The 20524-nt window shown below is 56.0% G+C and overlaps 3 protein-coding genes across 4 annotated transcripts in view; all 3 read right to left on the bottom strand.

The window, feature by feature from the left end:
* Window positions 1-2722: 2722 nt before the first annotated feature.
* The window catches only part of LOC145529902 (uncharacterized), a 35225-nt gene continuing 17423 nt past the window's right edge, over window positions 2723-20524 (bottom strand). Inside the window, exons 1-3 of one of the 2 annotated variants that reach the window (XM_081550665.1) lie at window positions 4335-7784; window positions 3623-3935; window positions 2723-3372 (exon numbers count right to left, since the gene is read on the bottom strand). In XM_081550665.1, the coding sequence (XP_081406791.1) occupies window positions 2744-3372; window positions 3623-3935; window positions 4335-4571 (1179 nt within the window). In that variant the 5' untranslated portion in view covers window positions 4572-7784 and the 3' untranslated portion in view covers window positions 2723-2743. Of the gene's footprint in view, window positions 3373-3622; window positions 3936-4334; window positions 7785-20524 lie in introns of those variants that run through there. The other variant, XM_081550666.1, reaches the window with a different exon arrangement.
* Window positions 10366-13332, bottom strand: LOC145529854 (uncharacterized). The gene is made up of 3 exons (XM_081550616.1): window positions 11981-13332; window positions 11269-11581; window positions 10366-11018 (listed from the first exon to the last, which is right to left on the bottom strand). The coding sequence occupies exons 1-3, from the start codon at window positions 12215-12217 to the stop codon at window positions 10390-10392; spliced, it is 1179 nt and encodes a 392-aa protein (XP_081406742.1). The 5' UTR covers window positions 12218-13332; the 3' UTR covers window positions 10366-10389.
* LOC145529970 (uncharacterized) lies at window positions 18013-19836 on the bottom strand. Its single transcript, XM_081550746.1, has 3 exons — window positions 19628-19836; window positions 18916-19228; window positions 18013-18665 (listed from the first exon to the last, which is right to left on the bottom strand). Exons 1-3 carry the CDS (start codon window positions 19760-19762, stop codon window positions 18037-18039), a joined length of 1077 nt encoding a protein of 358 aa, XP_081406872.1. The 5' UTR covers window positions 19763-19836; the 3' UTR covers window positions 18013-18036.

Raw genomic sequence — 20524 nt, forward strand, 5'->3', positions numbered from 1 at the left:
CTTTTTGGGGGTGGGGGTAGTGAAAGGGGGTGATGTGGGGTTTTTTGTCTTATATAATAGCCGAGGGAAATCTAGTTTAAACCTAAATTCACATAGATGGGAAAGGTATAGCTCTCCGTCACCCTATTAAAAAAAAAAAAAAAACGACTTCACTTTTCTGAAAGCTTATTTAGCAGCTTCCTTGAGCAGTTCATTGTGAGGGATTTTTTTTTTTTTCTGTGACATTGGCCTCATTAAAATGTACGGTTTGCCTTTACTGGATAATTTTGTTCATTGGTTTGTTAGGGAATCTTGGTAATATTTGAGTTTCCTGGGGAGTATGGTCACATGACCTGGCCCTGGCCAATCGGTGCGTTCCACCTCCCTGGCCACTGTGATTGGCTCCGGACTGGGGCAGTGCCCAATCGGGGCCCAGGGCCGGGCCTCACGTTGGAAGCCAGGGGAAGACGAGCTCTCGTCCTGCTGGGGTAGGGGAAGGGGTGGGGCCGGGGGAGGTCAGGCTCCAGCAGTGGGAGGGGCTTGAGGTCCGCCTGCGGCAGTTGGTGACCTTCCTGCTCCCCTCAGGGCAGAGCCGCCGGCCTGAGAATGAGGGCGCTGCTGAGCCCAAGGCGCTGGGATGGCCCGCTGCTGCTGTGGTCCCAGAGCTCCACCCGAGACCTGAGGGAGGCCGTCTGCCCGTGAGTCCTCTCCCGCTTGTCTGTCAGCTTGTTTGCACCATGCTGGGTTTTCTGCCCAGCTGGCTAAGGGGAGTCCCTGGAAATGCAAGGGTGTGGGTTTTGGCAGACTTCAGGGAAGACATGCCAGATGAGCCTGGGAGACTCCAGCTTAATCTGGATTCAGGAGATATCTCTTCGGGCCAGCTAGTAATTGTAGGATAAGCCTAATGAGTCTTCACAGGATGAAGAGAGTAACGTGCCAAGGTAGCAATCGATGTCCTCATTCGAGAGGATGAAGCTGGTGCTCAGAGAAGGGGGGAACTTGGCCACAGCAAGGAGGTGTGCACCCAGACAGAACCCCCAGATCCGGCCATTGGAGCTCAGGGAGGCCACTGGTGTGGCTTGTCCCTGTGGCAGGGGCCGAGGCACGCAGCCCACCCTGATTCCTGCGGGGGCCTGACTTGGGAAGTGCCATCTGGTAGCTTTGAGACTCACCAAACCAAATTGCACTGGAGAGAGGAAGGACACCTTCCTTCATCCACCCCCCACCCCCGCCGGATTCCCACATACCCTGACCCCTTTCTCTTGATTTCGGAGCCATTTCCAGAGTCCCGCTCATATGACCTCATTCGAAGTGCACTGTGGACGAGCTGCCATCTGCAGCTGCTACCACAGCAGCCAAGGGCTTTAGCTCCCGAGTACCTCCCTTCCTTTGGAACTTGGGGGCCCTCTACTCCCCACTTGCACACCACAGACCTTTGCTGAGGATTGTGGGGACCCTCACTCAGTTTGCAGCACGTTGTAGCCATCCCTGTCCTCTCAATACCTCCCTTGCCACTCAGCTTGTGAGCCCCTTTGGAGCAGCGTGGCCCACCTGGCTGCAACGGAAGAGACACAGCTGACAGTGAAACAACAGCTTAGATCTGACAGCCGGAAAGCTCTGTCAAAAGGGACCTCCCTCTTCACACCGTAGAGGCTGTAGGAGCCGCCAGGCTTTCGGAACCAGTGCAGGGGCCAAAATGACTCCACAGCCGTTTTCCTTCCTGGGGAGGGTTCTGGCTCGAGTGGGAATGGCTCAAGTCTCCTAAGGTTCTGAAAGCCCACTGTGTGCAGATTCACGGTACACAGAGAGGAGAAGGTGGAGTCCTGCCCTGGAGGTGGTCACAGCTCACGGATGAGCCAGGCAGGCAGGCAGGCAGGCAGGCAGGGCATGAGAACACCTGAGCTGCCTTCATGAGTGAATGGTGTGGGGGCAGAGGAAGAGAAGCCGGTCTGCTCCCCCATGTGGTGCCCAGGGCAGGTTGTCCCCAGAGGAAACCCTTACGACGGTGAGGACTCTCACTGCTGTTTCCCAAGGGGTTCCGTCGGTGCGTGTCTTCCCCGGAGCGGTCAGGCCGTCTCTAAAGTACACTGGCCATGGGCATTGCCTCTCCTTGGAACTTCCCACGTGTTTCTCTTTTTTATGGAACAGTGATTTTTCTAGAGGGGTTCTGGGCCACAAGGTTGTTGGGTCATTTTCTAGCCTTCTGTCGTGAAGAACGCTTTCCTGGGCGTTGGGGTGGTTTGTTGTTCCAGCTCCCTTTCTTGGCTTCTTTTGGGAGCTGGTGCAACAAGAGGAGCTCAGCCTCTGCCTTCTGGCTGAGATGTCACCCTTCAAACAGCAATGCCTGCCTGGAGATAATGATGGCATTTGCCAACAGGGCTTCGTTTGGCACATGATATCTTGAAAGGACGTACACCGTCCTGTCAGCTATCAAAGGCTAGTTCAAATGACATAAAAATGAGAACTCTCCAATGGAGTCTTACAGTAGGTGGAGAGTCCGAAAGAAACTCCTTCAGTCATTTCACTGAGAGTCATTGATTGGGGACACCAAGAATATAGGAAGGAATGCAGAAAGAAAAGTTGAAATTGTGTTCAGGAACGGGGGGAGGGATGAACAGGGCGTGCTTGCCTTGAATCCAGGCTTTGTTGGGGGGTGGGGCATAAAGATCAAACGGGTCTGAAACCACAAAGTGGTGATGGTAACACAGTATCACCAGAGTCACACAACAGTGTTCCCAAATTGCAACAATGATGAAAAAGTTTACTAATCCCAACTTAACCAACAAAAATACACGAAACCATACAAAAAGTAAAACATCACCAGTAAGGTGGAAACAAACCAAATGCAAAGCAGTTCAGGGGAAAGGAACTCCATGTCCCCTGGGGGCAGACCGAGTTGACGGCGTCCACGGTGAGCCGACAGGGATGGAGGCGGCAGAGCCGACCGCTCCCCTGGACGTGGTGTTTCCGGCAAGGGCTCTGGGTCTCTGTCCAGAGCGGGGGCTCGTTCTTCCTGCAGGGGCGGGTGAGTCATTGTCGGCGTCTGGGTGTTGCGCGGGAGCCAGGGCAGGCTCTCCCTGCCGAGGCGGTGACTCCTCCTCTGCCTCGGGTTCTCCTGCCAAAGCCCGAGCAGGTACAGGTGCACGTGGAGGTGGAGGTTCTGGCTGAGGGGGTGGGACATCAGTGCCTGGGGCTGGGGGTCCTGCAGGCACGGAGATCCGATCTGCCCGGTGTGCTGGCCAGAACCCAGCTGGCCTGGTGTCTCTGCGAGGGCAAGTCTCGGTTCTCCATCTGCCCTCGGTGGATCCCTGGGTCCTGCACCTGGAGCCACCACCTCTGTAGGGACAGGTCTGGGAAGTGGAGCCTGGTTCCAGTTGGAGGCCAGTGCTAGAGCTGGGGGAGAAGCAAAGTTTGCCCACAGGCCAGCCTTGGCATGTGCGTATCCCGGGACAGAAAGCTTCCAAGAGATTCCCAAAGAATACCCAGGGTCGGATGTCTTTTGGGACTGAAGTGTGCAAGATGGGGGTGGGGGTGTGAGGCCAGCGCTTGCTGTAGGCCCAGCAGCATCTTTCGGGGACTCGTCCCTGTGTAGCTCAGCACCCCCTCCCCACACACTCCCGTGCACCAGCCCCAGCGTCCTCACCTCTGTGCTCTGGCGTGCTGGGCTCCAGGTCCTCCTGCTGCCTCAGAGGCCGGGGTTCTCGGGACTCCGGGTCGGAGCCGGGTGTGCTGAGCTCCGTGGCAGCCTCAGACTGGGCCGCCGGGTGTATCCTGGGCGGTGTCTCGGCAGCAGGCCTTCCCCGCCTCCGCTTCGCCCCCGGTGGGGCTGATGCCTCCGTGGGCACGCTCACCTGGAGCCTGCACTGGGCCTCAGGGGCGGGGGGGTGGTGCTCCGACCCCTCCCTCCGGGAGGTGGACGGGGTGTCCCCGTCCTCGGCCTCATCACGTGGGAAGCTCTGCAACGACAGTGACCGTCAGCCAGCCGTGCTGGGACTTTTCCGAGCTGGGCCTGGCCAGTGGAGCCGCTGCTTCTGCCTGCTCGAACTTCTCTTCCCAGAAGGGTCAGAGACGTGTGTCTGCTCAGATCCCCACCCGGGAGGAAAGAGACCCACCTGAGGGTGTGAGGCCAGCCTGGGCGGCCGGCGCTGCCCGCACTCTCCCCATCCCAGCCAGCCTGCTCTCCCCTGGGGTGTGGACACAACTTGCCCGTCGGCTTCTGACCCCACATCCGCCTGGGCTTCCTTGAGGGAGACACACCCCGAGAAACCCGCATCCACACACACAGGCAAAGGACCCGGTGTTTCCGGGTGGCATGGGAGAGGTGGCCTGGCCCGGCCTGGGGCTCCCCGTGTTACCTTTCTGTTTCTCCGGGCAAAGGGCCAGAGGCCTCTCGGGGGTGCCCTGAGCCAACGTTGACAGGGTGCCCACGCACACTGCCTGTGAGCTCTCCTGAGGCCCCGGCCTCTGGGCAGGGGCAAACAGCAGAACATCCTGGCAGCAAGTGATCTGGCTGGGGGCTCCTCTCCGCTCTGGAGGCCTGGATACCCGGGTTGCGGGTTCTGTTGGGTTCTGTTGCCGGCAGGTGACATCATTTCCTGGGGTTCGTGCTGAGGTCCCTTCCCCAAAGCTTCCCAAGGGAATCTCTGGGTTTCTGACTGCTCGACCACCCCCCTTAGGCCATGTGCAGGCACAGTGACAGCCACACTGCCCAGCCCACAGCCCTGGGGAGGCCTGGGTGCAGCCAGGGCCTGAGCTCCGAGGACCCCGCTGCTCTCAGACCAGGCTCCTTCTTCTCATAAGTGGTGTGGCCCTGGACAAGCGTATGCCCCTCAGGGTTTCCCCAGTCTCTCCATCTGCAGAGTGGGGGTCATTCTCCCATCTGCTTCCTAGTTCTGTCGGCCTACGAGCAGCTCCATGCCTTTCCACCTGGGGCCGATATCACGTGGAGCTTGTGCGCTGAGACTTCAGAAAGAAAGACTCCATCCAGGGCTGACACAGCACAGAATGGGGCAGAACGAGGCCTGGATGCGCCGTGGTACCCAGGAAAAGGCACTCCCCCTCCTGACTGTTTTGAGACCCCGCATCCAAGTTGGAGGACCGAAAGGAAGACTCGAAGGTCTCCCTCTCTTATAGAAAAGAGTAGCCAACTTTCTGGTCCTCTGTTTCCATTGAGATTCTGTTCAAGTGTCCCAGCTCGGCTTCTGCGGGTGGCTGAGCTTCTAAGGGCTCCCTGCGTTCTTGTCTTTTCCTCTCCAAACCTTCCGTCCTTTTCCCCCTTCTGGGGTGGATGGGCGCTGTCGTTGCTTCTACCTTCGAGACAGATTGATGAAAAGTCTGGACCGTCGATTCCTTTCCTCTCTCTGGTTCCGTGTCTCTCTCTGGCTCTGTCCCTCTCTTTTCCCTTCTCGATTCAGTCTGTGTCTTCCTCTTTCTCTCTCGTGTGTGGATGGATGGATGCTAGGAATGCACATGTATATGATTAGATGAGGGTTATGTTTTAGGGATAGGTTAGAGGGAGAGAAAGGCTTTAGGTCGGAGTTGGTCATGGGGGAAGGGTCAAGGGTGGTGGTGGTGTTTCTTGGAATCTGAGTGCTGTGCATTCTTCGTCTCTTTCCATATGAACCCCTTCTCAGATACACCACTTGCAAGGAGTCTCTCATGTTCCGTTTCCTATCTTTTGCATTTCTGAATGCTTAGCTTCTCTGTTGTGAAGAGGTTCCATTGGATGGAAACCCGTTGGCGTACTTCGTTTTCCTCTTTCCCTTACTTGAAGAGACCCATTTCTACCTCCGCCCAGCAAATGGCAAGGAGACTCTGATGTTAAGGAGCCTTTGACCTACGCTTCTTTCTAGCTATCTCATGATATCAGTCTTTAGGGTGAGGTTTTTCCCCGATATTGAGGTGGTGTGAGATCAAAACCAATAGCGTTCTTCAGATGTAGCTGTCTGGTTTTCCCATGGACATTTATTGAAGAGGCTTTCTTGTTCCCATTTGGATATTCTCCCCTTCTGTGTCAGAGATGAGTTGACCATGGATGCCGGGGTTTGTTTCTGGACCCTCAACTTTATTCCATCGATCTGGATCTGTGTGTGTTGTTGTATTCCCAATAGCATACTGTCCTGCTGCTGCCGCTGCGGCTAAGTCACTTCAGTCGTGCCTGACTCTGTGCGACCCCATGGCCTGCAGCCTACCAGGCTCCTCCGTCCATGGCATTTTCCAGGCAAGAGTACTGGAGTGGGTCGCCATCGCCTTCTCCGATACTCTCCTGAGGATCCTAGTTTGGTCGTCTAATTTCCTTTCACACAACCTTGGATGTCCGTATCGGGGCTTTTTCGTCGGATTGTATTGACAATTTAGGCTCTTTTCTGTTTCCGTACCCCTTTTGCAATTCTTTGTTCGGTGCGAAAATGCATTGGCATTTTGGGAGGAATAGCATCGAAGCTGTGGATTGCCTTGTGGGGCTGTGACATCATTTTCCCAATAGGAATTCTTTCAAGCCCTGAGCACAGCTTCTCTTTCCAGTGGTTGGTGTGGGCTTGATCTTCCTTCTTCCATCTCTCGCCGTTTTGTCAGGACAGGTCCTTCCTTCCCTTCTGGGTTAGATGGACTCGTGGGTATCACTTCAGTGAATGGCATTGTCAGTGGGGGTGATAATTCCCTTCTCATTGGAAGACTTTGCTGTGAGTATTAGAAATGCAAGTGATTTCTCTTCCCCTTCCTCCCTGTCCATCTCTCAGAGCCACCGGGAAACAGAGGCCTCATCCAGGGTCACACAGGCCTGAGGGAGTGCAACTAGACTGTTGTTTCTCCAGGCCCTCAGTGCTGGACATCATCCGGGATACTCTGTGTGTGTCTTCCTCAGTCTGCTGTCCCTTCAGACCTTTCCCTAGTTTTCACAGGCTTGTCGTGTTGGTGTTCTTTGTCTGTTTGGAGACACATCCTTGAGAAGCTTTGTGTTTCCACTCATTCGTCTCGCGATGTATGACCTGTCTTTTGCTTTTGTAATGAGGTCTTTCCCACAGTAGATATCTTTGATTTTGCAAAGTCCACTGTATTCTCTGGGTTGTTTTGTGAGCTGCCTTTTCGTTTTGTGTGTGAAGACTCAAAGCACATGTCCGGTTTCTGCTCATTGCTCTTCTAGATTTGTGACAAGTTTTCATGGAAACTTTGTCTAGGGATAACTGGAAGTGAACTCGGTGTAAGGTGTCAAGTCTCCATCTCCATTCATGTCATGCCCTGCAGTTTCCAATTCCCTGTTCCTGAGTGGTTTTGGAGACCTTGTGGGAAGTTTGGTTGCATCGGAGTTTGCGTTTCCACCTTGAGTAGATTCACACTGTTCTGCCCTCAGGGACACTGTCAAGGGGGAGTGAGGAGCTGCCTGCACTTCCAGCAGTGACCACACGGTGGGGCGAGTGCTGCTCTCCCCTCTGGGAGCCCCAGGCCACAGGCATCCCAGTGAGGAGCCAGCTCTGTGCTCAGCTGAAAGGAGTTAGTCTCTCAGGAGCCTCTGAGCCCTTGCCTTTGGATCACCCAGGGTGGGCATTTGCTGTGACAGAAAAAATTGCCCTGAATTCCATGGACGGAAGAGCCTGGCTGTGTGGAGTTCGTGAGTTGCCGTGAATCAGACACAACTGAGGACACAAAAATTCAATAGACTAAAACACTTTTTGGGGGTGGGGGGAGTGAAAGGGGGTGATGTGGGGTCTTTTGTCTTATATAATAGCCGAGGGAAATCTAGTTTAAACCTAAATTCACATAGATGGGAAAGGTATAGCTCTCCGTCACCCTATTAAAAAAAAAAAAAAAAAAAACGACTTCACTTTTCTGAAAGCTTATTTAGTAGCTTCCTTGAGCAGTTCATTGTGAAGGATTTTTTTTTTTTTCTGTGACATTGGCCTCATTAAAATGTACGGTTTGCCTTTACTGGATAATTTTGTTCATTGGTTTGTTAGGGAACCTTGGTAATATTTGAGTTTCCTGGGGAGTATGGTCACATGACCTGGCCCTGGCCAATCGGTGCGTTCCACCTCCCTGGCCACTGTGATTGGCTCCGGACTGGGGCAGTGCCCAATCGGGGCCCAGGGCCGGGCCTCACGTTGGAAGCCAGGGGAAGACGAGCTCTCGTCCTGCTGGGGTAGGGGAAGGGGTGGGGCCGGGGGAGGTCAGGCTCCAGCAGTGGGAGGGGCTTGAGGTCCGCCTGCGGCAGTTGGTGACCTTCCTGCTCCCCTCAGGGCAGAGCCGCCGGCCTGAGAATGAGGGCGCTGCTGAGCCCAAGGCGCTGGGATGGCCCGCTGCTGCTGTGGTCCCAGAGCTCCACCCGAGACCTGAGGGAGGCCGTCTGCCCGTGAGTCCTCTCCCGCTTGTCTGTCAGCTTGTTTGAACCATGCTGGGTTTTCTGCCCAGCTGGCTAAGGGGAGTCCCTGGAAATGCAAGGGTGTGGGTTTTGGCAGACTTCAGGGAAGACATGCCAGATGAGCCTGGGAGACTCCAGCTTAATCTGGATTCAGGAGATATCTCTTCGGGCCAGCTAGTAATTGTAGGATAAGCCTAATGAGTCTTCACAGGATGAAGAGAGTAACGTGCCAAGGTAGCAATCGATGTCCTCATTCGAGAGGATGAAGCTGGTGCTCAGAGAAGGGGGGAACTTGGCCACAGCAAGGAGGTGTGCACCCAGACAGAACCCCCAGATCCGGCCATTGGAGCTCAGGGAGGCCACTGGTGTGGCTTGTCCCTGTGGCAGGGGCCGAGGCACGCAGCCCACCCTGATTCCTGCGGGGGCCTGACTTGGGAAGTGCCATCTGGTAGCTTTGAGACTCACCAAACCAAATTGCACTGGAGAGAGGAAGGACACCTTCCTTCATCCACCCCCCACCCCCGCCGGATTCCCACATACCCTGACCCCTTTCTCTTGATTTCGGAGCCATTTCCAGAGTCCCGCTCATATGACCTCATTCGAAGTGCACTGTGGACGAGCTGCCATCTGCAGCTGCTACCACAGCAGCCAAGGGCTTTAGCTCCCGAGTACCTCCCTTCCTTTGGAACTTGGGGGCCCTCTACTCCCCACTTGCACACCACAGACCTTTGCTGAGGATTGTGGGGACCCTCACTCAGTTTGCAGCACGTTGTAGCCATCCCTGTCCTCTCAATACCTCCCTTGCCACTCAGCTTGTGAGCCCCTTTGGAGCAGCGTGGCCCACCTGGCTGCAACGGAAGAGACACAGCTGACAGTGAAACAACAGCTTAGATCTGACAGCCGGAAAGCTCTGTCAAAAGGGACCTCCCTCTTCACACCGTAGAGGCTGTAGGAGCCGCCAGGCTTTCGGAACCAGTGCAGGGGCCAAAATGACTCCACAGCCGTTTTCCTTCCTGGGGAGGGTTCTGGCTCGAGTGGGAATGGCTCAAGTCTCCTAAGGTTCTGAAAGCCCACTGTGTGCAGATTCACGGTACACAGAGAGGAGAAGGTGGAGTCCTGCCCTGGAGGTGGTCACAGCTCACGGATGAGCCAGGCAGGCAGGCAGGCAGGCAGGCAGGGCATGAGAACACCTGAGCTGCCTTCATGAGTGAATGGTGTGGGGGCAGAGGAAGAGAAGCCGGTCTGCTCCCCCATGTGGTGCCCAGGGCAGGTTGTCCCCAGAGGAAACCCTTACGACGGTGAGGACTCTCACTGCTGTTTCCCAAGGGGTTCCGTCGGTGCGTGTCTTCCCCGGAGCGGTCAGGCCGTCTCTAAAGTACACTGGCCATGGGCATTGCCTCTCCTTGGAACTTCCCACGTGTTTCTCTTTTTTATGGAACAGTGATTTTTCTAGAGGGGTTCTGGGCCACAAGGTTGTTGGGTCATTTTCTAGCCTTCTGTCGTGAAGAACGCTTTCCTGGGCGTTGGGGTGGTTTGTTGTTCCAGCTCCCTTTCTTGGCTTCTTTTGGGAGCTGGTGCAACAAGAGGAGCTCAGCCTCTGCCTTCTGGCTGAGATGTCACCCTTCAAACAGCAATGCCTGCCTGGAGATAATGATGGCATTTGCCAACAGGGCTTCGTTTGGCACATGATATCTTGAAAGGACGTACACCGTCCTGTCAGCTATCAAAGGCTAGTTCAAATGACATAAAAATGAGAACTCTCCAATGGAGTCTTACAGTAGGTGGAGAGTCCGAAAGAAACTCCTTCAGTCATTTCACTGAGAGTCATTGATTGGGGACACCAAGAATATAGGAAGGAATGCAGAAAGAAAAGTTGAAATTGTGTTCAGGATCGGGGGGAGGGATGAACAGGGCGTGCTTGCCTTGAATCCAGGCTTTGTTGGGGGGTGGGGCATAAAGATCAAACGGGTCTGAAACCACAAAGTGGTGATGGTAACACAGTATCACCAGAGTCACACAACAGTGTTCCCAAATTGCAACAATGATGAAAAAGTTTACTAATCCCAACTTAACCAACAAAAATACACGAAACCATACAAAAAGTAAAACATCACCAGTAAGGTGGAAACAAACCAAATGCAAAGCAGTTCAGGGGAAAGGAACTCCATGTCCCCTGGGGGCAGACCGAGTTGACGGCGTCCACGGTGAGCCGACAGGGATGGAGGCGGCAGAGCCGACCGCTCCCCTGGACGTGGTGTTTCCGGCAAGGGCTCTGGGTCTCTGTCCAGAGCGGGGGCTCGTTCTTCCTGCAGGGGCGGGTGAGTCATCGTCGGCGTCTGGGTGTTGCGCGGGAGCCAGGGCAGGCTCTCCCTGCCGAGGCGGTGACTCCTCCTCTGCCTCGGGTTCTCCTGCCAAAGCCCGAGCAGGTACAGGTGCACGTGGAGGTGGAGGTTCTGGCTGAGGGGGTGGGACATCAGTGCCTGGGGCTGGGGGTCCTGCAGGCACGGAGATCCGATCTGCCCGGTGTGCTGGCCAGAACCCAGCTGGCCTGGTGTCTCTGCGAGGGCAAGTCTCGGTTCTCCATCTGCCCTCGGTGGATCCCTGGGTCCTGCACCTGGAGCCACCACCTCTGTAGGGACAGGTCTGGGAAGTGGAGCCTGGTTCCAGTTGGAGGCCAGTGCTAGAGCTGGGGGAGAAGCAAAGTTTGCCCACAGGCCAGCCTTGGCATGTGCGTATCCCGGGACAGAAAGCTTCCAAGAGATTCCCAAAGAATACCCAGGGTCGGATGTCTTTTGGGACTGAAGTGTGCAAGATGGGGGTGGGGGTGTGAGGCCAGCGCTTGCTGTAGGCCCAGCAGCATCTTTCGGGGACTCGTCCCTGTGTAGCTCAGCACCCCCTCCCCACACACTCCCGTGCACCAGCCCCAGCGTCCTCACCTCTGTGCTCTGGCGTGCTGGGCTCCAGGTCCTCCTGCTGCCTCAGAGGCCGGGGTTCTCGGGACTCCGGGTCGGAGCCGGGTGTGCTGAGCTCCGTGGCAGCCTCAGACTGGGCCGCCGGGTGTATCCTGGGCGGTGTCTCGGCAGCAGGCCTTCCCCGCCTCCGCTTCGCCCCCGGTGGGGCTGATGCCTCCGTGGGCACGCTCACCTGGAGCCTGCACTGGGCCTCAGGGGCGGGGGGGTGGTGCTCCGACCCCTCCCTCCGGGAGGTGGACGGGGTGTCCCCGTCCTCGGCCTCATCACGTGGGAAGCTCTGCAACGACAGTGACCGTCAGCCAGCCGTGCTGGGACTTTTCCGAGCTGGGCCTGGCCAGTGGAGCCGCTGCTTCTGCCTGCTCGAACTTCTCTTCCCAGAAGGGTCAGAGACGTGTGTCTGCTCAGATCCCCACCCGGGAGGAAAGAGACCCACCTGAGGGTGTGAGGCCAGCCTGGGCGGCCGGCGCTGCCCGCACTCTCCCCATCCCAGCCAGCCTGCTCTCCCCTGGGGTGTGGACACAACTTGCCCGTCGGCTTCTGACCCCACATCCGCCTGGGCTTCCTTGAGGGAGACACACCCCGAGAAACCCGCAGCCACACACACAGGCAAAGGACCCGGTGTTTCCGGGTGGCATGGGAGAGGTGGCCTGGCCCGGCCTGGGGCTCCCCGTGTTACCTTTCTGTTTCTCCGGGCAAAGGGCCAGAGGCCTCTCGGGGGTGCCCTGAGCCAACGTTGACAGGGTGCCCACGCACACTGCCTGTGAGCTCTCCTGAGGCCCCGGCCTCTGGGCAGGGGCAAACAGCAGAACATCCTGGCAGCAAGTGATCTGGCTGGGGGCTCCTCTCCGCTCTGGAGGCCTGGATACCCGGGTTGCGGGTTCTGTTGGGTTCTGTTGCCGGCAGGTGACATCATTTCCTGGGGTTCGTGCTGAGGTCCCTTCCCCAAAGCTTCCCAAGGGAATCTCTGGGTTTCTGACTGCTCGACCACCCCCCTTAGGCCATGTGCAGGCACAGTGACAGCCACACTGCCCAGCCCACAGCCCTGGGGAGGCCTGGGTGCAGCCAGGGCCTGAGCTCCGAGGACCCCGCTGCTCTCAGACCAGGCTCCTTCTTCTCATAAGTGGTGTGGCCCTGGACAAGCGTATGCCCCTCAGGGTTTCCCCAGTCTCTCCATCTGCAGAGTGGGGGTCATTCTCCCATCTGCTTCCTAGTTCTGTCGGCCTACGAGCAGCTCCATGCCTTTCCACCTGGGGCCGATATCACGTGGAGCTTGTGCGCTGAGACTTCAGAAAGAAAGACTCCATCCAGGGCTGACACAGCACAGAATGGGGCAGAACGAGGCCTGGATGCGCCGTGGTACCCAGGAAAAGGCACTCCCCCTCCTGACTGTTTTGAGACCCCGCATCCAAGTTGGAGGACCGAAAGGAAGACTCGAAGGTCTCCCTCTCTTATAGAAAAGAGTAGCCAACTTTCTGGTCCTCTGTTTCCATTGAGATTCTGTTCAAGTGTCCCAGCTCGGCTTCTGCGGGTGGCTGAGCTTCTAAGGGCTCCCTGCGTTCTTGTCTTTTCCTCTCCAAACCTTCCGTCCTTTTCCCCCTTCTGGGGTGGATGGGCGCTGTCGTTGCTTCTACCTTCGAGACAGATTGATGAAAAGTCTGGACCGTCGATTCCTTTCCTCTCTCTGGTTCCGTGTCTCTCTCTGGCTCTGTCCCTCTCTTTTCCCTTCTCGATTCAGTCTGTGTCTTCCTCTTTCTCTCTCGTGTGTGGATGGATGGATGCTAGGAATGCACATGTATATGATTAGATGAGGGTTATGTTTTAGGGATAGGTTAGAGGGAGAGAAAGGCTTTAGGTCGGAGTTGGTCATGGGGGAAGGGTCAAGGGTGGTGGTGGTGTTTCTTGGAATCTGAGTGCTGTGCATTCTTCGTCTCTTTCCATATGAACCCCTTCTCAGATACACCACTTGCAAGGAGTCTCTCATGTTCCGTTTCCTATCTTTTGCATTTCTGAATGCTTAGCTTCTCTGTTGTGAAGAGGTTCCATTGGATGGAAACCCGTTGGCGTACTTCGTTTTCCTCTTTCCCTTACTTGAAGAGACCCATTTCTACCTCCGCCCAGCAAACGGCAAGGAGACTCTGATGTTAAGGAGCCTTTGACCTACGCTTCTTTCTAGCTATCTCATGATATCAGTCTTTAGGGTGAGGTTTTTCCCCGATATTGAGGTGGTGTGAGATCAAAACCAATAGCGTTCTTCAGATGTAGCTGTCTGGTTTTCCCATGGACATTTATTGAAGAGGCTTTCTTGTTCCCATTTGGATATTCTCCCCTTCTGTGTCAGAGATGAGTTGACCATGGATGCCGGGGTTTGTTTCTGGACCCTCAACTTTATTCCATCGATCTGGATCTGTGTGTGTTGTTGTATTCCCAATAGCATACTGTCCTGCTGCTGCCGCTGCGGCTAAGTCACTTCAGTCGTGCCTGACTCTGTGCGACCCCATGGCCTGCAGCCTACCAGGCTCCTCCGTCCATGGCATTTTCCAGGCAAGAGTACTGGAGTGGGTCGCCATCGCCTTCTCCGATACTCTCCTGAGGATCCTAGTTTGGTCGTCTAATTTCCTTTCACACAACCTTGGATGTCCGTATCGGGGCTTTTTCGTCGGATTGTATTGACAATTTAGGCTCTTTTCTGTTTCCGTACCCCTTTTGCAATTCTTTGTTCGGTGCGAAAATGCATTGGCATTTTGGGAGGAATAGCATCGAAGCTGTGGATTGCCTTGTGGGGCTGTGACATCATTTTCCCAATAGGAATTCTTTCAAGCCCTGAGCACAGCTTCTCTTTCCAGTGGTTGGTGTGGGCTTGATCTTCCTTCTTCCATCTCTCGCCGTTTTGTCAGGACAGGTCCTTCCTTCCCTTCTGGGTTAGATGGACTCGTGGGTATCACTTCAGTGAATGGCATTGTCAGTGGGGGTGATAATTCCCTTCTCATTGGAAGACTTTGCTGTGAGTATTAGAAATGCAAGTGATTTCTCTTCCCCTTCCTCCCTGTCCATCTCTCAGAGCCACCGGGAAACAGAGGCCTCATCCAGGGTCACACAGGCCTGAGGGAGTGCAACTAGACTGTTGTTTCTCCAGGCCCTCAGTGCTGGACATCATCCGGGATACTCTGTGTGTGTCTTCCTCAGTCTGCTGTCCCTTCAGACCTTTCCCTAGTTTTCACAGGCTTGTCGTGTTGGTGTTCTTTGTCTGTTTGGAGACACATCCTTGAGAAGCTTTGTGTTTCCACTCATTCGTCTCGCGATGTATGACCTGTCTTTTGCTTTTGTAATGAGGTCTTTCCCACAGTAGATATCTTTGATTTTGCAAAGTCCACTGTATTCTCTGGGTTGTTTTGTGAGCTGCCTTTTCGTTTTGTGTGTGAAGACTCAAAGCACATGTCCGGTTTCTGCTCATTGCTCTTCTAGATTTGTGACAAGTTTTCATGGAAACTTTGTCTAGGGATAACTGGAAGTGAACTCGGTGTAAGGTGTCAAGTCTCCATCTCCATTCATGTCATGCCCTGCAGTTTCCAATTCCCTGTTCCTGAGTGGTTTTGGAGACCTTGTGGGAAGTTTGGTTGCATCGGAGTTTGCGTTTCCACCTTGAGTAGATTCACACTGTTCTGCCCTCAGGGACACTGTCAAGGGGGAGTGAGGAGCTGCCTGCACTTCCAGCAGTGACCACACGGTGGGGCGAGTGCTGCTCTCCCCTCTGGGAGCCCCAGGCCACAGGCATCCCAGTGAGGAGCCAGCTCTGTGCTCAGCTGAAAGGAGTTAGTCTCTCAGGAGCCTCTGAGCCCTTGCCTTTGGATCACCCAGGGTGGGCATTTGCTGTGACAGAAAAAATTGCCCTGAATTCCATGGACGGAAGAGCCTGGCTGTGTGGAGTTCGTGAGTTGCCGTGAATCAGACACAACTGAGGACACAAAAATTCAATAGACTAAAACACTTTTTGGGGGTGGGGGGAGTGAAAGGGGGTGATGTGGGGTTTTTTGTCTTATATAATAGCCGAGGGAAATCTAGTTTAAACCTAAATTCACATAGATGGGAAAGGTATAGCTCTCCGTCACCCTATTAAAAAAAAAAAAAAAAAAAAACGACTTCACTTTTCTGAAAGCTTATTTAGTAGCTTCCTTGAGCAGTTCATTGTGAAGGATTTTTTTTTTTTTCTGTGACATTGGCCTCATTAAAATGTACGGTTTGCCTTTACTGGATAATTTTGTTCATTGGTTTGTTAGGGAATCTTGGTAATATTTGAGTTTCCTGGGGAGTATGGTCACATGACCTGGCCCTGGCCAATCGGTGCGTTCCACCTCCCTGGCCACTGTGATTGGCTCCGGACTGGGGCAGTGCCCAATCGGGGCCCAGGGCCGGGCCTCACGTTGGAAGCCAGGGGAAGACGAGCTCTCGTCCTGCTGGGGTAGGGGAAGGGGTGGGGCCGGGGGAGGTCAGGCTCCAGCAGTGGGAGGGGCTTGAGGTCCGCCTGCGGCAGTTGGTGACCTTCCTGCTCCCCTCAGGGCAGAGCCGCCGGCCTGAGAATGAGGGCGCTGCTGAGCCCAAGGCGCTGGGATGGCCCGCTGCTGCTGTGGTCCCAGAGCTCCACCCGAGACCTGAGGGAGGCCGTCTGCCCGTGAGTCCTCTCCCGCTTGTCTGTCAGCTTGTTTGAACCATGCTGGGTTTTCTGCCCAGCTGGCTAAGGGGAGTCCCTGGAAATGCAAGGGTGTGGGTTTTGGCAGACTTCAGGGAAGACATGCCAGATGAGCCTGGGAGACTCCAGCTTAATCTGGATTCAGGAGATATCTCTTCGGGCCAGCTAGTAATTGTAGGATAAGCCTAATGAGTCTTCACAGGATGAAGAGAGTAACGTGCCAAGGTAGCAATCGATGTCCTCATTCGAGAGGATGAAGCTGGTGCTCAGAGAAGGGGGGAACTTGGCCACAGCAAGGAGGTGTGCACCCAGACAGAAGCCCCAGATCCGGCCATTGGAGCTCAGGGAGGCCACTGGTGTGGCTTGTCCCTGTGGCAGGGGCCGAGGCACGCAGCCCACCCTGATTCCTGCGGGGGCCTGACTTGGGAAGTGCCATCTGGTAGCTTTGAGACTCACCAAACCAAATTGCACTGGAGAGAGGAAGGACACCTTCCTTCATCCACCCCCCACCCCCGCCGGATTCCCACATACCCTGACCCCTTTCTCTTGATTTCGGAGCCATTTCCAGAGTCCCGCTCATATGACCTCATTCGAAGTGCACTGTGGACGAGCTGCCATCTGCAGCTGCTACCACAGCAGCCAAGGGCTTTAGCTCCCGAGTACCTCCCTTCCTTTGGAACTTGGGGGCCCTCTACTCCCCACTTGCACACCACAGACCTTTGCTGAGGATTGTGGGGACCCTCACTCAGTTTGCAGCACGTTGTAGCCATCCCTGTCCTCTCAATACCTCCCTTGCCACTCAGCTTGTGAGCCCCTTTGGAGCAGCGTGGCCCACCTGGCTGCAACGGAAGAGACACAGCTGACAGTGAAACAACAGCTTAGATCTGACAGCCGGAAAGCTCTGTCAAAAGGGACCTCCCTCTTCACACCGTAGAGGCTGTAGGAGCCGCCAGGCTTTCGGAACCAGTGCAGGGGCCAAAATGACTCCACAGCCGTTTTCCTTCCTGGGGAGGGTTCTGGCTCGAGTGGGAATGGCTCAAGTCTCCTAAGGTTCTGAAAGCCCACTGTGTGCAGATTCACGGTACACAGAGAGGAGAAGGTGGAGTCCTGCCCTGGAGGTGGTCACAGCTCACGGATGAGCCAGGCAGGCAGGCAGGCAGGCAGGCAGGGCATGAGAACACCTGAGCTGCCTTCATGAGTGAATGGTGTGGGGGCAGAGGAAGAGAAGCCGGTCTGCTCCCCCATGTGGTGCCCAGGGCAGGTTGTCCCCAGAGGAAACCCTTACGACGGTGAGGACTCTCACTGCTGTTTCCCAAGGGGTTCCGTCGGTGCGTGTCTTCCCCGGAGCGGTCAGGCCGTCTCTAAAGTACACTGGCCATGGGCATTGCCTCTCCTTGGAACTTCCCACGTGTTTCTCTTTTTTATGGAACAGTGATTTTTCTAGAGGGGTTCTGGGCCACAAGGTTGTTGGGTCATTTTCTAGCCTTCTGTCGTGAAGAACGCTTTCCTGGGCGTTGGGGTGGTTTGTTGTTCCAGCTCCCTTTCTTGGCTTCTTTTGGGAGCTGGTGCAACAAGAGGAGCTCAGCCTCTGCCTTCTGGCTGAGATGTCACCCTTCAAACAGCAATGCCTGCCTGGAGATAATGATGGCATTTGCCAACAGGGCTTCGTTTGGCACATGATATCTTGAAAGGACGTACACCGTCCTGTCAGCTATCAAAGGCTAGTTCAAATGACATAAAAATGAGAACTCTCCAATGGAGTCTTACAGTAGGTGGAGAGTCCGAAAGAAACTCCTTCAGTCATTTCACTGAGAGTCATTGATTGGGGACACCAAGAATATAGGAAGGAATGCAGAAAGAAAAGTTGAAATTGTGTTCAGGATCGGGGGGAGGGATGAACAGGGCGTGCTTGCCTTGAATCCAGGCTTTGTTGGGGGGTGGGGCATAAAGATCAAACGGGTCTGAAACCACAAAGTGGTGATGGTAACACAGTATCACCAGAGTCACACAACAGTGTTCCCAAATTGCAACAATGATGAAAAAGTTTACTAATCCCAACTTAACCAACAAAAATACACGAAACCATACAAAAAGTAAAACATCACCAGTAAGGTGGAAACAAACCAAATGCAAAGCAGTTCAGGGGAAAGGAACTCCATGTCCCCTGGGGGCAGACCGAGTTGACGGCGTCCACGGTGAGCCGACAGGGATGGAGGCGGCAGAGCCGACCGCTCCCCTGGACGTGGTGTTTCCGGCAAGGGCTCTGGGTCTCTGTCCAGAGCGGGGGCTCGTTCTTCCTGCAGGGGCGGGTGAGTCATCGTCGGCGTCTGGGTGTTGCGCGGGAGCCAGGGCAGGCTCTCCCTGCCGAGGCGGTGACTCCTCCTCTGCCTCGGGTTCTCCTGCCAAAGCCCGAGCAGGTACAGGTGCACGTGGAGGTGGAGGTTCTGGCTGAGGGGGTGGGACATCAGTGCCTGGGGCTGGGGGTCCTGCAGGCACGGAGATCCGATCTGCCCGGTGTGCTGGCCAGAACCCAGCTGGCCTGGTGTCTCTGCGAGGGCAAGTCTCGGTTCTCCATCTGCCCTCGGTGGATCCCTGGGTCCTGCACCTGGAGCCACCACCTCTGTAGGGACAGGTCTGGGAAGTGGAGCCTGGTTCCAGTTGGAGGCCAGTGCTAGAGCTGGGGGAGAAGCAAAGTTTGCCCACAGGCCAGCCTTGGCATGTGCGTATCCCGGGACAGAAAGCTTCCAAGAGATTCCCAAAGAATACCCAGGGTCGGATGTCTTTTGGGACTGAAGTGTGCAAGATGGGGGTGGGGGTGTGAGGCCAGCGCTTGCTGTAGGCCCAGCAGCATCTTTCGGGGACTCGTCCCTGTGTAGCTCAGCACCCCCTCCCCACACACTCCCGTGCACCAGCCCCAGCGTCCTCACCTCTGTGCTCTGGCGTGCTGGGCTCCAGGTCCTCCTGCTGCCTCAGAGGCCGGGGTTCTCGGGACTCCGGGTCGGAGCCGGGTGTGCTGAGCTCCGTGGCAGCCTCAGACTGGGCCGCCGGGTGTATCCTGGGCGGTGTCTCGGCAGCAGGCCTTCCCCGCCTCCGCTTCGCCCCCGGTGGGGCTGATGCCTCCGTGGGCACGCTCACCTGGAGCCTGCACTGGGCCTCAGGGGCGGGGGGGTGGTGCTCCGACCCCTCCCTCCGGGAGGTGGACGGGGTGTCCCCGTCCTCGGCCTCATCACGTGGGAAGCTCTGCAACGACAGTGACCGTCAGCCAGCCGTGCTGGGACTTTTCCGAGCTGGGCCTGGCCAGTGGAGCCGCTGCTTCTGCCTGCTCGAACTTCTCTTCCCAGAAGGGTCAGAGACGTGTGTCTGCTCAGATCCCCACCCGGGAGGAAAGAGACCCACCTGAGGGTGTGAGGCCAGCCTGGGCGGCCGGCGCTGCCCGCACTCTCCCCATCCCAGCCAGCCTGCTCTCCCCTGGGGTGTGGACACAACTTGCCCGTCGGCTTCTGACCCCACATCCGCCTGGGCTTCCTTGAGGGAGACACACCCCGAGAAACCCGCAGCCACACACACAGGCAAAGGACCCGGTGTTTCCGGGTGGCATGGGAGAGGTGGCCTGGCCCGGCCTGGGGCTCCCCGTGTTACCTTTCTGTTTCTCCGGGCAAAGGGCCAGAGGCCTCTCGGGGGTGCCCTGAGCCAACGTTGACAGGGTGCCCACGCACACTGCCTGTGAGCTCTCCTGAGGCCCCGGCCTCTGGGCAGGGGCAAACAGCAGAACATCCTGGCAGCAAGTGATCTGGCTGGGGGCTCCTCTCCGCTCTGGAGGCCTGGATACCCGGGTTGCGGGTTCTGTTGGGTTCTGTTGCCGGCAGGTGACATCATTTCCTGGGGTTCGTGCTGAGGTCCCTTCCCCAAAGCTTCCCAAGGGAATCTCTGGGTTTCTGACTGCTCGACCACCCCCCTTAGGCCATGTGCAGGCACAGTGACAGCCACACTGCCCAGCCCACAGCCCTGGGGAGGCCTGGGTGCAGCCAGGGCCTGAGCTCCGAGGACCCCGCTGCTCTCAGACCAGGCTCCTTCTTCTCATAAGTGGTGTGGCCCTGGACAAGCGTATGCCCCTCAGGGTTTCCCCAGTCTCTCCATCTGCAGAGTGGGGGTCATTCTCCCATCTGCTTCCTAGTTCTGTCGGCCTACGAGCAGCTCCATGCCTTTCCACCTGGGGCCGATATCACGTGGAGCTTGTGCGCTGAGACTTCAGAAAGAAAGACTCCATCCAGGGCTGACACAGCACAGAATGGGGCAGAACGAGGCCTGGATGCGCCGTGGTACCCAGGAAAAGGCACTCCCCCTCCTGACTGTTTTGAGACCCCGCATCCAAGTTGGAGGACCGAAAGGAAGACTCGAAGGTCTCCCTCTCTTATAGAAAAGAGTAGCCAACTTTCTGGTCCTCTGTTTCCATTGAGATTCTGTTCAAGTGTCCCAGCTCGGCTTCTGCGGGTGGCTGAGCTTCTAAGGGCTCCCTGCGTTCTTGTCTTTTCCTCT

The sequence above is a fragment of the Giraffa tippelskirchi genome, chromosome 12 (assembly GCF_054371585.1).
Source record: "Giraffa tippelskirchi isolate mGirTip1 chromosome 12, T2T-mGirTip1v1.2.pri, whole genome shotgun sequence".
Taxonomy (NCBI): Eukaryota; Metazoa; Chordata; class Mammalia; order Artiodactyla; family Giraffidae; genus Giraffa; species Giraffa tippelskirchi.